General features: G+C 41.0%; 1 protein-coding gene across 1 annotated transcript; it reads right to left on the bottom strand.

Annotated features, from left to right (window-relative positions):
- Nucleotides 1-2,132: 2,132 nt before the first annotated feature.
- LOC308699770 (dynein regulatory complex subunit 2-like) lies at nucleotides 2,133-13,404 on the bottom strand. Its single transcript, XM_081380736.1, has 8 exons — nucleotides 13,254-13,404; nucleotides 12,488-12,655; nucleotides 12,124-12,293; nucleotides 10,939-11,077; nucleotides 4,061-4,258; nucleotides 3,731-3,943; nucleotides 2,808-2,960; nucleotides 2,133-2,496 (listed from the first exon to the last, which is right to left on the bottom strand). The coding sequence occupies exons 1-8, from the start codon at nucleotides 13,395-13,397 to the stop codon at nucleotides 2,203-2,205; spliced, it is 1,479 nt and encodes a 492-aa protein (XP_081236862.1). The 5' UTR covers nucleotides 13,398-13,404; the 3' UTR covers nucleotides 2,133-2,202.

The following is a 13,404-nucleotide window of genomic DNA, read 5'->3' as shown; positions in this document are numbered from 1 at the left end:
TTACAAGAGCTGTTGGAAAAGGGCAGATCCCCTTCCACGCTCAAAGTATATGTGGCCGCTATTACAGCGTTCGCTGAGACGACGCGCGGCCGGGAAATGGGAAGGAATGAGCTCATTATCCGCTTCCTCAGAGGAGCTAGACGGATGAATCCCCCGCGGCCCCCCTCGGTTCCCTCGTGGGATCTGTCCTTGGTCCTGGCGGCCCTAAAGGCTTTTCCCTTTGAACCGCTTGAATCCGCGGATCTAAAGTATCTGTCGCTTAAAACCGTTTTTCTGATAGCTCTGTCTTCAGTCAAACGAGTGGGTGATTTGCACGCGCTATCTGTTAGCCCTGCATGTCTCGAGTTCGGGCCGAATGACTCGAAAGTCATTCTCAGACCGAGGCACGGTTACATCCCCAAAGCGATTGGAACCCTGTTTAGGGCACAAGTTATTTCCCTCTCGGCTCTGCCAGCATCCGATAGTGGGGACAGTGATAACCTCCTATGCCCTGTCCGGGCGCTGAGAGTTTACATCACGCGCTCCGCCGCTTTCAGGCGTTCAAAGCAGCTCTTTGTTTCCTTCGGCGGACGCACCAAAGGTCTTGCCGCCTCGAAGCAGAGCTTGTCCAGGTGGATAGTGGACGCGATAGCAGCAGCTTATGCCTCCAAACACCTGCAGTGCCCTCTGGGCATCAGAGCCCATTCCACTAGAGGCATGGCCTCGTCGTGGGCCTGGTCCAGCGGAATTTCTATCCACGACATTCGTATGGCGGCGAGCTGGGCCTCCCCGTCAACATTCGTGAGGTTTTATAACCTGGAAGTTCCTGCCCTACAGGCAAAAATATTGTCAGTATAAGTGACATGTATGCTCTGCCCAGCTCCCGTGTGCAGACTACGTTCATATGCTGGCGCTATTCTGGTAACTACTCAGGGTGAAGTGTTTGACTCAGACCGGCTGATCCGTTCTGTTTCCTATTTCCCGTTACGCGCTGTTATCGGTGCTGGCCCGCGCTGCTGGCCGCCCGCATTATTCTCTGCCGCGCGGGAATTTTTCTCTTCATGTGAGACCGACTATGTCGTTTTCTCCTACCCTTATGAGTGCTTATGTACTGTATGGGCTCGCTCCGCCGGCCCTACTGTTTGTACTGTTATGTTTATAGACCGGCCGCGCCGCTCTATTTCATATGCTGCATGAAGTGCATGTACTGCGCTGGCCCGTCTCTCCGACCGGCCACATTTCCCAGCAGAGTGTTTTCCCCGGTTCCCCTGGGATTCATGGGCTGGATGCTCGGCGCACACGGCGTTGACAAAGGGTTCCCGATGCGTAAGCTACTTACGCAATACGAGAGAACCTCTCGTAAGAGAACGTACTCGGTTACTAATGTAACCTCGGTTCTCTCTAGAAGAGGGAACGAGTATTGCGTAACCTGCCGTGTCGCGCCACGAGCTTTTGCGCTTCAGACTGCGAAAACCAGAATTTTAGCCTGTGAGCGCTGAATATATACACGCTGGCCACGCCCATTCTGACGGTTAGAAGGGTGTGGAGGGCGCGAAGCGCCCTCATTGGTTGCCGCGTTCAGAGCGCTCACCGATAGGCTTAAGCAGTTGCAGCCGAGCAGCCAATGAGCACGCTTATTTAGCCTGCCTAGGTCTGTCAGCTGCTGCACTGCGTTGACAATGAATACAAAATTAAGGATAATTTTTTGGCTTCAGATCTCGAAGAAAGAAGACTTTCCCGATGCGTAAGCTACTTACGCAATACTCGTTCCCTCTTCTAGAGAGAACCGAGGTTACATTAGTAACCGAGTACGATTTGTACAAGGCTCTCAGCCCGCCCTCTGTTCGTTGATTGGCCGGCTGTTTTGAGGCCGGAGGAAAACTGGGAGATAGGTCGCTAGCTCAGACGGAGTACAGAAGCGAACTGAAATTGAGCGGAAGTAGTCAGGCTATCGACCTGTTTTCCAGATGTATAAAGGACAATCTTCAATGATTTGGCGCCATCTTGAGGTAATGAAACAGCATCGGTCAACACATTTACATAATTGCACAAGTTAATATAAAGTTGTGGGATTTGAGGAAGTGTCCTAAAATCCTAAATTTAATATAAAATATACTGAGATCATTGCAGTAAACAGACTCACCGACTGCATGCCAGAGGCATAAAAACATTTTAATTGCTTCCAGAAACACACTTTTACATTAAACGTTTCACATTTATTCCTTAAAGCTGTTTCTGCACAATATTCGCTGCTTCTTGGACCACATAGCACTTTTGACCGCGTCTCTCAGTGGTAGCAGGGGTCTGTAGAGTTGAAGAAGACACCAGCAGAAGCTTTTGTTGCTGAAAACTCTCATCAGAGACCGAAACTTCATCCAGGTACTGCTTCAGATTGGTCCTCAGTCGTTCATTCTCCTGTAACAGAAGCTCTTTCTCTCGCTTCAGACACGAACTGTCAAGCTGAACCTTGTTGTAACGTTGCCAAAACTTCCCAAGAGGAGAATAGTCATGTACTAGCTGTGGACAGAGGATAGGACAAGGGGAGAAAAGTCAAAAGACAACACAAAAGATATAGCCTACTGAATTTAACAGATGACTAGAATAATGCAGTAATGAAACTGCATGAAATATCTGAAATGACTTCCCCCAAAGCGACATATATCTGAGTGAAACAGGATATCCATTGAGAAAATAATGATTTTGATTTTTCTATCTGGAATTAATTGGATTGTAAAAAGCGGCCACTCCATGTCAGAATGATGGCAGATTTAAAAGCAAGTGGTTTACAGTAGTTTGTGGGATTGTGATGGAGTGTGATTTTAATAAACCTGAGTGAGTTTCTCATCCGCCGACTTCATGGCATTGGCTTTCTCCTGACTCAGCTCTTCTTCACTCAATGATGATTTGTAGAAGGGCAGAACCTTCTCGTGCTCCGTCTCCATCTTACTGCACACCTCAGAGAGACGCATCAACCTTTCCCCCTATGAAGAGACAGAATGGGTGACTGATTGGATGTTGAGAGTATTGCTAATATTAATTCATTTAGTTCCAGAATTACATAATCTCTACTTCCAATAAATATACAAAATGCATCCCTGTTGCAAGAAAAAAATATATATTTCTGGTCTACTAATGATACAAGACACAGTTTCTCCTGTTTCAGCTTGACTAAGATATTAACTAATAAGGATGTATCTAAACTAAATAAAGTTGTATGTTTTATTATGCATAAAATGCTTAAATGTTAATGTATCATTAAAAGACATTCTGTGCTCTGATATGGTTTTGCATGTAGCGTGAAATTATGATGTTTTTGGTATGTCCCCGATTCTCATTTTAAGCATGTAAAACATTAAATATAATAGATTTTAAATGTTGGTCATTAAAGTTATTGGCCAGAGCGTGAAAATACTCTATTAAGCAATCCAAAATTGCATCTCACCAAGTTTCAACATCCTTGTTGATCCTGGAACAACATTCCAATCAACCAATCAGATTCAAGGGCTAGGTTTACAGTTAATGTTCAGTTAAGGCTTATAACAATGATTAGGGGTTTCACCGTTCTTATACAGCTGTCATTTCCCTCTGATTTGAGAAGTTATGGTTAGGTTTAGATTTAGAGGTACGAATAGTTGTTAGGACAATGTTTTTGGACAGGAATGTTGTTGCAGGATTAACAAAATATAACTAGTACTTGAAGGCATAAAGCAGTTGTTTGGAAAATGTTTAAATGTGGGTGTAAGAAATTTACCAAAGCTACTGTCTCCTGTAGTTTTTTAGCAGCGTTGTTGCTTTGAACGGTAAGTTTAGTGAGCTGCTTTCTCCGAATGGTTTGGGCCGCACGGAGCTGGACTCTGAGATGTTGAACTTCCTGGCCGAGCTCATCACGGTCTGAACGAAGCTGCTGAACTGTTCCTCCACTTTGACTAGAGCTCAGCTGACAGCGCAGAGCTGAGATGGTCTCCTGCAAAAGTTTTGTACAGTTTAAACTGCAATAAAATCATCAAAATGATGAAATATCACAATTGGAAGAAAAATGCTTGTCCAAAGTAACACATCCCACACTGGATTTTTGTCTGACCTGCAGCTTCTGAATGTGCTTTTGAAGTGCATCGATCTCTTTAACACTCTGTTTATCCTTGACATCCAAAGAGTTAAATGCGATGATTTTGTCTTTGGTGGACTCGTTATATTCGTGTGAAACCTCCTTCATGTCTTGCCACAGTTTTTCCATAACCCCTTCCATCTGTTCTTTCACTGTTTGATTTTCCTCTTTGTTCTGCAAAAATAAAACCAACAAAATATAATTTTACCTTTGCTCTAGCTTGTTGACTAATCTAGTTTTTACTAAACATTAAAGCTGCAAGCAGCGATGAAAGGGCCCTCGCACCCCTGCCACCGCCACCCGGCGCCTTTAGGAAATGCCTTAAGATTACACTCACCAAATTTGAAGAGGATCAGATCAAAACTGTAGGAGGAGTATGTTAAAGTACAACATCAGGAAATTATGAAAAATGTCCAAAATCTAGGAGGAAGTTCAAAATAGATCACTTCCTGTTGTGTTTAGGGCTATGCTCCAAGAAACTTTTCTGTAGGTATTGGGTCAATACATGCATGTACCAAATTTCATACCTGTACGTGAAACCAGGAGCCGGGGCAAAATGTGGGGGCAATAATTTACCGAATTTGCCCCCCCCCCAATTCTGAAAACCATATCACACGTAAATTTTCACCACTTCTGAGGCGTATGCAAAGTTTCATGATTTTTCGAGCATGTTTTGTATTTGCCACACTTCCTGCTACCAGCAGGTGGCGCTATTGCTATAACCTAATATGAGCATGGTCATGTGTTCAGGACAGGACTCTTATCAAACATGTGAAGTTTGGGACAGATGGGAAATTGTATGGCTGAATTACTGCAGGCTGTCTGTGGTTGCCTAGCAACATCGGAACTGCATTCAACATTAATATTGAACTTATCTGATCATGCATATATCACCAGAAGGCCGAAATTGGGTGAACGTTTGTCAGGCCGCCGAGGGCACACCCTTCGACGAAAACTCTAGATCTTCGCAATTTAACGTCACAAAGGCCTTAAGATTACACTCACCAAATTTGAAGAGGATCAGATCAAATCTGTAGGAGGAGTTCGTTAAAGTACAACATCAGGAAATTACGAAAAATGCCCAAAATCTAGGAGGAAGTTCAAAATAGCTCACTTCCTGTTGTGTTTAGGGCTATGCTCCAAGAGACTTTTCTGTAGGTATTGGGTCATTACATGTATGTACCAAATTTCATACCTGTACGTGAAACCAGGAGCCGGGGCAAAATGTGGGGTCAATAATTTACCGAATTTGCCCCCCCCAATTCTGAAAACCATATCACACGTAAATTTTCACCACTTCTGAAGCGTGTGCAAAGTTTCATGAGTTTTCGAGCATGTTTAGGCCCTCTAAAAAGCGATTCACTTTGGAGAAGAATAATAATAATTAAAGCTGCAAGCAGCGATGAAAGGGCCCTCGCACCCGTGCCATCAACACTCGGTGGCTTTAGGAAGACAGAGCATGGTTGGGAAATGTACATTTAAGGAGGTATATATAGTAAGAGTATGTCAAAGTCAGTTACAAAATGTTTTGTATAATGGTGATAATAGCATGCTTCATGACTCAGCTAAGTGTTGCTAGCATGTTTAGTCTGTTTCTAGCATGCTTAGTACACAATTATTATGTGGTTAGTACTGCATTACTGTGTTAACCATGTCAGTTTCTGTTGCCAGTAGGTTGCGTTATGACTATAACTGAATATGAGCATGGATGTGTGTTCAGGACAGAACTCTTATCAAACGTGTGAAGTTTGGTGCAAATTGGACATTGCCTTCTTGAGTAACAACAAAGTCATGTTTCATTGAATTAGCATTCTTTAGCACGTACCTAAGCATTGTTAGCATGTTTTAACATGTTTCTAGCATGTTTAGAACTCAATGGCATTTTTAACATGTTGCTAGAACGGCATCAACGTGTTAAACATGTCACTTCCTGTTGCCAGTAGGTGGCGCTATTACTATAACTGAACATTCTCATGTAGATGTGTTCAGGCCATGACTCTTATCAAAAGTGTGAAGTTTGGGGCAGATTGGACATTCCATGCCTGAGTTACAGCAAATTCCTATTTAATTGCAATAATAGCATGCGTTAGCACTTGGCTAAGAGTTTGCTAGCATGTTTTAGCATGTTTCTAGTATGTTGTTAGCATGTTTAACACTTGCTGGCACTTTTTTATATGTTATTAGGAGTCCATAACAGTGTTAAACATGTCACTTCCTGTTGCCAGCAGGTGGCGCTATGACTGTAACTGAATATAAGCATGGTCATGTGTTCAGGACAGAACGCTTATCAAAAGTGTGAAGTTTGGGGCAGATTGGACATTCCATGCCTGAGTTACAGCAAATTCATATTTAATTGCAGTAATATCATTCTTTAGCACTTAGCTAAGTGTTTGCTAGTATGTTTCAGCATGTCTCTAGTATGTTGGTAGGATGTTTAGCACCTACTGGCATTTTTTTATATGTTATTAGGAGTCAAGAACAGTGTTAAACGTCACTTCCTGTTGCCAGCAGGTGGCGCTATGACTATAACTAAATATGAGCATGGACATGTGTTCAAGAGATAACTCTTATCAAACGTGTGAAGTTTGGGGTAGATTGTACATTGCCTTCTTGAGTAACAACAAAGTCCTGTTTCATTGAATTAGCATGCTTTAGCATTTAGCTAAGTATTGCTAGCATGTTTTAACATGTTTCTAGCATGTTTAGAACTCAATGGCATTTTTAACATGTTGCTAGAACGGCATCAACGTGTTAAACATGTCACTTCCTGGTGCCAGTAGGTGGCGCTATTACTATAACTAAATTTGAGCATAGACATGTGTTCAGGCCATGATTCTTATCAAACGTGTGAAGTTTGGGGCAGATTGGACATTCCATGCCTGAGTTACAGCAAATTCCTATTTAATTGCAATAATAGCATGCTTTAGCACTTAGCTAAGAGTTTGCTAGCATGTTTTAGCATGTTTGTAGTATGTTGTTAGCATGTTTAACACTTGCTGGCACTTTTTTATATGTTATTAGGAGTCCATAACAGTGTTAAACATGTCACTTCCTGTTGCCAGCAGGTGGCGCTATGACTGTAACTGAATATAAGCATGGTCATGTGTTCAGGACAGAACGCTTATCAAAAGTGTGAAGTTTGGTGCAGATTGGACATTGCCTTCTTGAGTAACAACAACATCCTGTTTCATTGAATTAGCATGCTTTAGCACTTAGCTAAGTATTGCTAGCATGTTTTAACATGTTTCTAGCATGTTTAGAAGTCAATGGCATTTTTAACATGTTGCTAGAATGGCATCAACGTGTTAAACATGACACTTCCTGTTACCAGTAGGTGGCGCTATTACTATAACTGAATATTCTCATGTAGATGTGTTCAGGACAGAACGCTTATCAAAAGTGTGAAGTTTGGGGCAGATTGGACATTCCATGCCTGAGTTACAGCAAATTCCTATTTAATTGCAATAATAGCATGCTTTAGCACTTAGCTAAGAGTTTGCTAGCATGTTTTAGCATGCTTCTAGTATGTTGTTAGCATGTTTAGCACTTGCTGGCACTTTTTTATATGTTATTAGGAGTCCATAACAGTGTTAAACATGTCACTTCCTGTTGCCAGCAGGTGGCGCTATGACTATAACTGAATATGAGCATGGTCATGTGTTCAGGACAGAACTCTTATCAAAAGTGTGAAGTTTGGGGCAGATTGGACATTCCATGCCTGAGTTACAGCAACTTCCTGTTTCATGGCGAAACATCGAAATTTGTCAGGCCGCCGAGGACCCGCACTTCGACGAAAACTCAAGATCTTCGCAATTTAACGTCGCAAAGGCCTGAAGATTACACTCACCAAATTTGAAGATGATCAGATTAAAACTGTAGGAGGAGTTCGTTAAAGTACGAGGCCTGAAAATGGCAAAAACTGCACAAAAATCTGAGAGGAAGTTCAAAATGGCTGACTTCCTGTTGTGTTTAGGGCTACGCTCCAAGAGACTTTTTTGTAGGTATTAGGTAATTACATGTATGTACCGAATTTCGTGCACGTACGTGGAACGATGCGGGAGGCGCACTCCGTTGAACTTTTATAGGTGGCGCTATCGAGCCATTTTGCCCCGTCCAATTCTGAAACCTATATCAGATGTAAATTTTCGCCAGTTCTGACGCGTGTGCAAAGTTTCGTGAGTTTTCGAGCATGTTTAGGCCCTCAAAAATGCAATTCAATGCGGAGAATAATAATAATAATAATAATAATAATAATAATAATAATAAACAGAGCAATTCCAAGAGGGTCCTCACACCATCGGTGCTTGGGCCCTAATTAAAGCTGCAAGCAGCGATGAAAAGGGCCCTCGCACCCCTGCCACCGCCACCCGGCACCTTTAGGAAAGGCCTTAAGATTACACTCACCAAATTTGAAGAGGATCAGATCAAAACTGTAGGAGGAGTTTGTTAAAGTACAACATCAGGAAATGGCAAAAACTGCCCAAAATCTGACAGGAAGTTCAAAATAACTGACTTCCTGTTGTGTTTAGGGCTATGCTCCAAGAGACTTTTTTGTAGGTATTGGGTCTTTACATGTGTGTACCAAATTTCATACCTGTACGTGAAACGTCGAGCCGGGGCAAAATGTAGGGGCAATAAGTAAGCCATTTTGCCCCACCCAATTTTTAAAACCACATCACACGTAAATTGTCACCACTTCTGAAGCGTGTGCAAAGTTTCATGATTTTTCGAGCACGTTTTGTATTTGCCACACTTCCTGCTACCAGCAGGTGGTGCTATTGCTATAATCATAATGAGCATTGGCATGTGTTCAGGACAGGACTCTTATCAAACATGTGAAGTTTGTGGCAGATTGAAAATTGTATGCCTGAGTTACTGCAGGCTGTCTGTGGTTGCCTAGCAACATCAGAACTGCAAGCAACATTAATATTGAACTTATCTGATCATGCATATATCACCAAAAGGCCGAAATTGGGTGAACTAGTGCAAAAAATGCCCGTGCAAAATCAGTTTTTGTGTGTGTTTTTAGTAATTGTTGGTTTGGTGTGTGCTCATTGTTACAATTACACAGCAAAAGTTCAGTGACATTTTTATTTGTGCATGGTAAAAAGCACACAGTGAACTCCGAGAAAACGCTATGCTTGAGCAAACAGTTTGTGAATAGGCAACTACAAATGATGCCCGTGAAAGAGACTGTGAACGCATTGAATAGGATATGTTTAGTTGGTGAATAGCATAGGCTATTATTACACAGTAGCGACAACGTTAAGCGCACCAGAATGAAATATAATATTCAGAAGTAAACACTAACAGCATAGCTGACATACAGATTCAGTTTACATCCACAAATGAATAAGCACCTCGATTCAGGGAGCAGTGCAAAGTGCCCGTGCAAAATCAGTTTTTGTGAGCTGATCGCCGTCAAAAAAGTTCAGGAGATATTTCTTGCGATGGCAATATGATCAAAAATAACTTTATATTGATTCAATGGATTAATAGCATTTTGAAAAAAAAAAAAAAAGTCATGAATTTATTGCATTTTTGGGAAAAAATAATCCGTTTTTATAATAAATCTTAAAAAATTCAAATCCAGATTTTGATTTTCAATGTTGTTATAACCTAAAGATTCTATGTGAAAGTTTGAAACAGAAAATAGTGGTTTTCACACATTTAGTGGTTATCTCACATTCGAGAGATATGCGAATAACACACAGACAGACAGACGGACGTTTCTGTAATTTATAGATAGATGGATTTATCACGTTCGGGAACCAAACTATAATATTCAGAAGTAAACAGTGTAGCTGACTGAGTGTTTATGTCAGAATGTTTATTTTTAAACCACAGCCTTCTTGGGGCTTCTTTGACCGATACAACTCTCTAATGTCAGAATGTTTATTTTTAAACCACAACCTTCTAAAAATGATATATTTAACGATATCTTTTGCATTTCTCATCCAAACAATGTCAAACTTGGCACTGCACTTACTCGTGCCCGTGGCGAGACACCTGTCGAGTTTGAAATCAATCGGACTAACGGTTCGAGAGATATGCGAGGAACAGACACACACACACACAGACAGACAGACAGACAGACGTTCCTGTAATTTATAGATAGATGTTTGTCAGGCCGCCGAGGGCACACCCTTCGACGAAAACTCTAGATCTTCGCAATTTAACGTCACAAAGGCCTTAAGATTACACTCACCAAATTTGAAGAGTATCGGATCAAATCTGTAGGAGGAGTTCGTTAAAGTACAACATCAGGAAATTACGAAAAATGCCCAAAATCCAGGAGGAAGTTCAAAATAGCTCACTTCCTGTTGTGTTTAGGGCTATGCTCCAAGAGACTTTTCTGTAGGTATTGGGTCATTACATGTATGTACCAAATTTCATACCTGTACGTGAAACCAGGAGCCGGGGCAAAATGTGGGGGCAATAATTTACCGAATTTGCCCCCCCCAATTCTGAAAACCATATCACACGTAAATTTTCACCACTTCTGAAGCGTGTGCAAAGTTTCATGAGTTTTCGAGCATGTTTAGGCCCTCTAAAAAGCGATTCAATTTGGAGAAGAAGAATAATAATAAACGGAGCAAAAACAATAGGGTCCTCTCACCATCGGTGCTCGGGCCCTAATAAACGGAGCAAAAACAATAGGGTCCTCTCACCATCGGTGCTCGGGCCCTAAAAATATAATTTTACCTTTGCTCTAGCTTGTTGACTAATCTAGTTTTTACTAAACCTATGAATATGGCACTATGACAAATTGCTGGTGATGTTCCTCATTTGTAAGTCATTTTGGATAACAGCATCTGCCAAATGAATAAATATGAACATAATAAAATCAGTACCTGCTTTTTAATTTGATTGCAATTGCTCTCGTAGTCACGTCTCGCCTCACTGTCAATATCAGCGTAGTGCTTTTCCATGGAAGACATTACATTCTCCAAATTCACACTCTCCTGCTGGTGCTGTGAAAGAATCTGCTCCCTGGAATTTAAAAGAAATAACATACAGATGATGCTACATTGGCTCAATCCTTCGCAGTGCATTTTCATGTCCCCATATAGATCTTCTTGTATAGAATATTATAACATTTTTTGTATGAAATCCTGTTCATGACATCACTTTTGGTGGGAAAACAGTGTAAACATCATTGTTAGTAATACTCTTGTGAATTTAGCAGTGTTTTATGGTATTAGTTGGAGTTTATTGGATTAAATTACATAAATGCTTATGATAATATCAATATTTCAATGGATAATCAGAAAATATACAAATTCAACAACAAAACTGAAATGAACTTCAAGCTGACACCCTCGAGTTTACTTCTTTTTTAGAGCTAGGTTCAACCCTGTTGTTAACCTTGTGTTAACCCTGAGGGTTAATCCTCTTAAAGTTTATCACGATAGTCCACTTTAGACATTCTACTATCTCTAATTAATTTGCAACTACATGTCAACTAACTCTCATTAGAGTATAAGTAGACCATTAGGATTAGTACAATGTTAACATGTACTTACAAAGTTACTCTAAAGTTACTCTAACTGCGTCTAACTATGGTTGCACAGTCAACTTGCTCTCGAATGTTGAACATTGACAGACTGGTTTTGACCATTCCAATATGGCGGAAGGCTTACGTATAGTGGCCCACTGAAATGGCCGCTAATGAGGCATTTATGTATATCTGTGAAGGACAGTCTACTCTTAATGACTGCTAGTTGACATGTAGTTGCAAAGATACTTACATTTATAGTAAGTAGAATGTCTAAAGCGGACAATCGAAATAAAGTGTTACCTAACCTTCTTGTCATTGCATAAAGAATAAAGATATAATTAAAAAGTTTAAGTGCCCGAGCTTGACCTGAGTTTATTTCTGAAATTCTGGTATACAACCAAAGCATTGTCATTTTCTAAAGTTAAAAGGTATATCCTAAAAGGAATGACCCGATTTAAATTGTCAAGAACTGGCAAACTGGCCAAATTCACACCCTTGAAAACAAAACACTAACTTTTGTGTGATTGTTTGTGTTTACCTCTCAGTATTATACTCTGAGCTAAGTTCTTGGAGACCGGTGTTGAAGTTGAACTCCAGTTCTGCCAGCCAACTCCTATGAAGCTCTAACAGACAGTCCACGTTCTGCAGATGAGAACTGCGCGCCATCTCTGACTGCTGCTCCCTCTCAGACAGATCAGCCACCAAACTCTGTAAAACACACACACACACACACACACACGCGCGCGCACACACACACACACACACACACACACACACACACACACACACACACACACACACACACACACACACACACACACACGTTTGTTACTCCCAGACTCTGTAATGAAAGCTATAGTATTTAAAACTGAGAGGCAAGTCTATATATTTTATATAGTCACCTTAATGAAGTTGTCTTTGTGGTCGAGGACTCTCTCAAAGCTCTGGCTGAGGACTGAGATGTCATTGCGTAGCTCTTCTGTCTTGGTCTGTGTTAAAACAGCACGCCACTGCTGCCGCAGCTTGTAGAGATTCAGAATGGTGTTCCTCTCCTCTTTCTGCAGTTTATCCTAAAAAACAAATCATTTCCGGTGCAGAACGCCATTGCCTGAGTTTTATTTTTACAATAGCCAGGAGCCATTTCTCAATACTTAGCTCACTTTTTCAAAACTCTTCACACAGTGTGCAGTGAGCACAACAGCAGTCTATGTGGGCCAAACTTTGGATCATTTATCATTGCTTTGACACAAAATGCTTTTGATGATTACATCTTTTAATTTGCACGTTTCTATACTCTTTTCAAAACTGTTCAAAACTTAATACAAAAATGGATAAGACAGTATTTTGCTATATTTCTACAGTAATGCCATATTGAAATATATTCAGAATCTAAAAAATGAAATACTATCAGAACAATTAGATGTAACTGAACACCTACACAAGTGTAAGTCTTTCAGTTTCATCACCATCTATTCTAGACAAATGAGACTAAACATTGTAAACATTGACCATGTCACATTTACATAAACTGCCTTGAAACGACATGTTGTTGAAAAGCACTATACAACTAAAAGACATCACTCAACGATTTCTAAATCTAAAATATTCACTTCAGTATATATATATATATATATGTGCGTGTCAGCCGCTCAAACACAATTGTCACACCTTGAGGAATTGGGTGAGCATGTCCTCTTTTCTCTTGGCAATATCCTCCTCAGCTTGAGACTTTTGCTGCATGTACAGCTGTCTCTCCTCCTCTGTCATCCCGGCATGTTTTCCACCTCCTTTCTTCCCTGCTTTTTTAGACATGTTTGCT

This window comes from Scardinius erythrophthalmus (genome assembly GCF_964197995.2).
Source record: "Scardinius erythrophthalmus genome assembly, chromosome: 12".
NCBI classification, from domain to species: Eukaryota; Metazoa; Chordata; class Actinopteri; order Cypriniformes; family Leuciscidae; genus Scardinius; species Scardinius erythrophthalmus.
The sequence above is the reverse complement of the archived record's forward strand: the minus strand, read 5'-3'. Positions and strand labels throughout refer to the sequence as shown.

Coding starts and splice junctions, on each gene's coding strand:
- LOC308699770 (XM_081380736.1), bottom strand. CDS start 13,397: ATGTCTAAAAAAGCAGGGAAGAAAGGAGGTGGAAAACATGCCGGGATG. Junction 12,656..13,253: donor TGCTCACCCAATTCCTCAAG/GTGTGACAATTG, acceptor TTTGTTTTTTAG/GATAAACTGCAGAAAGAGGA. Junction 2,497..2,807: donor CGGATGAGAAACTCACTCAG/GTTTATTAAAAT, acceptor CTCTGTCCACAG/CTAGTACATGACTATTCTCC.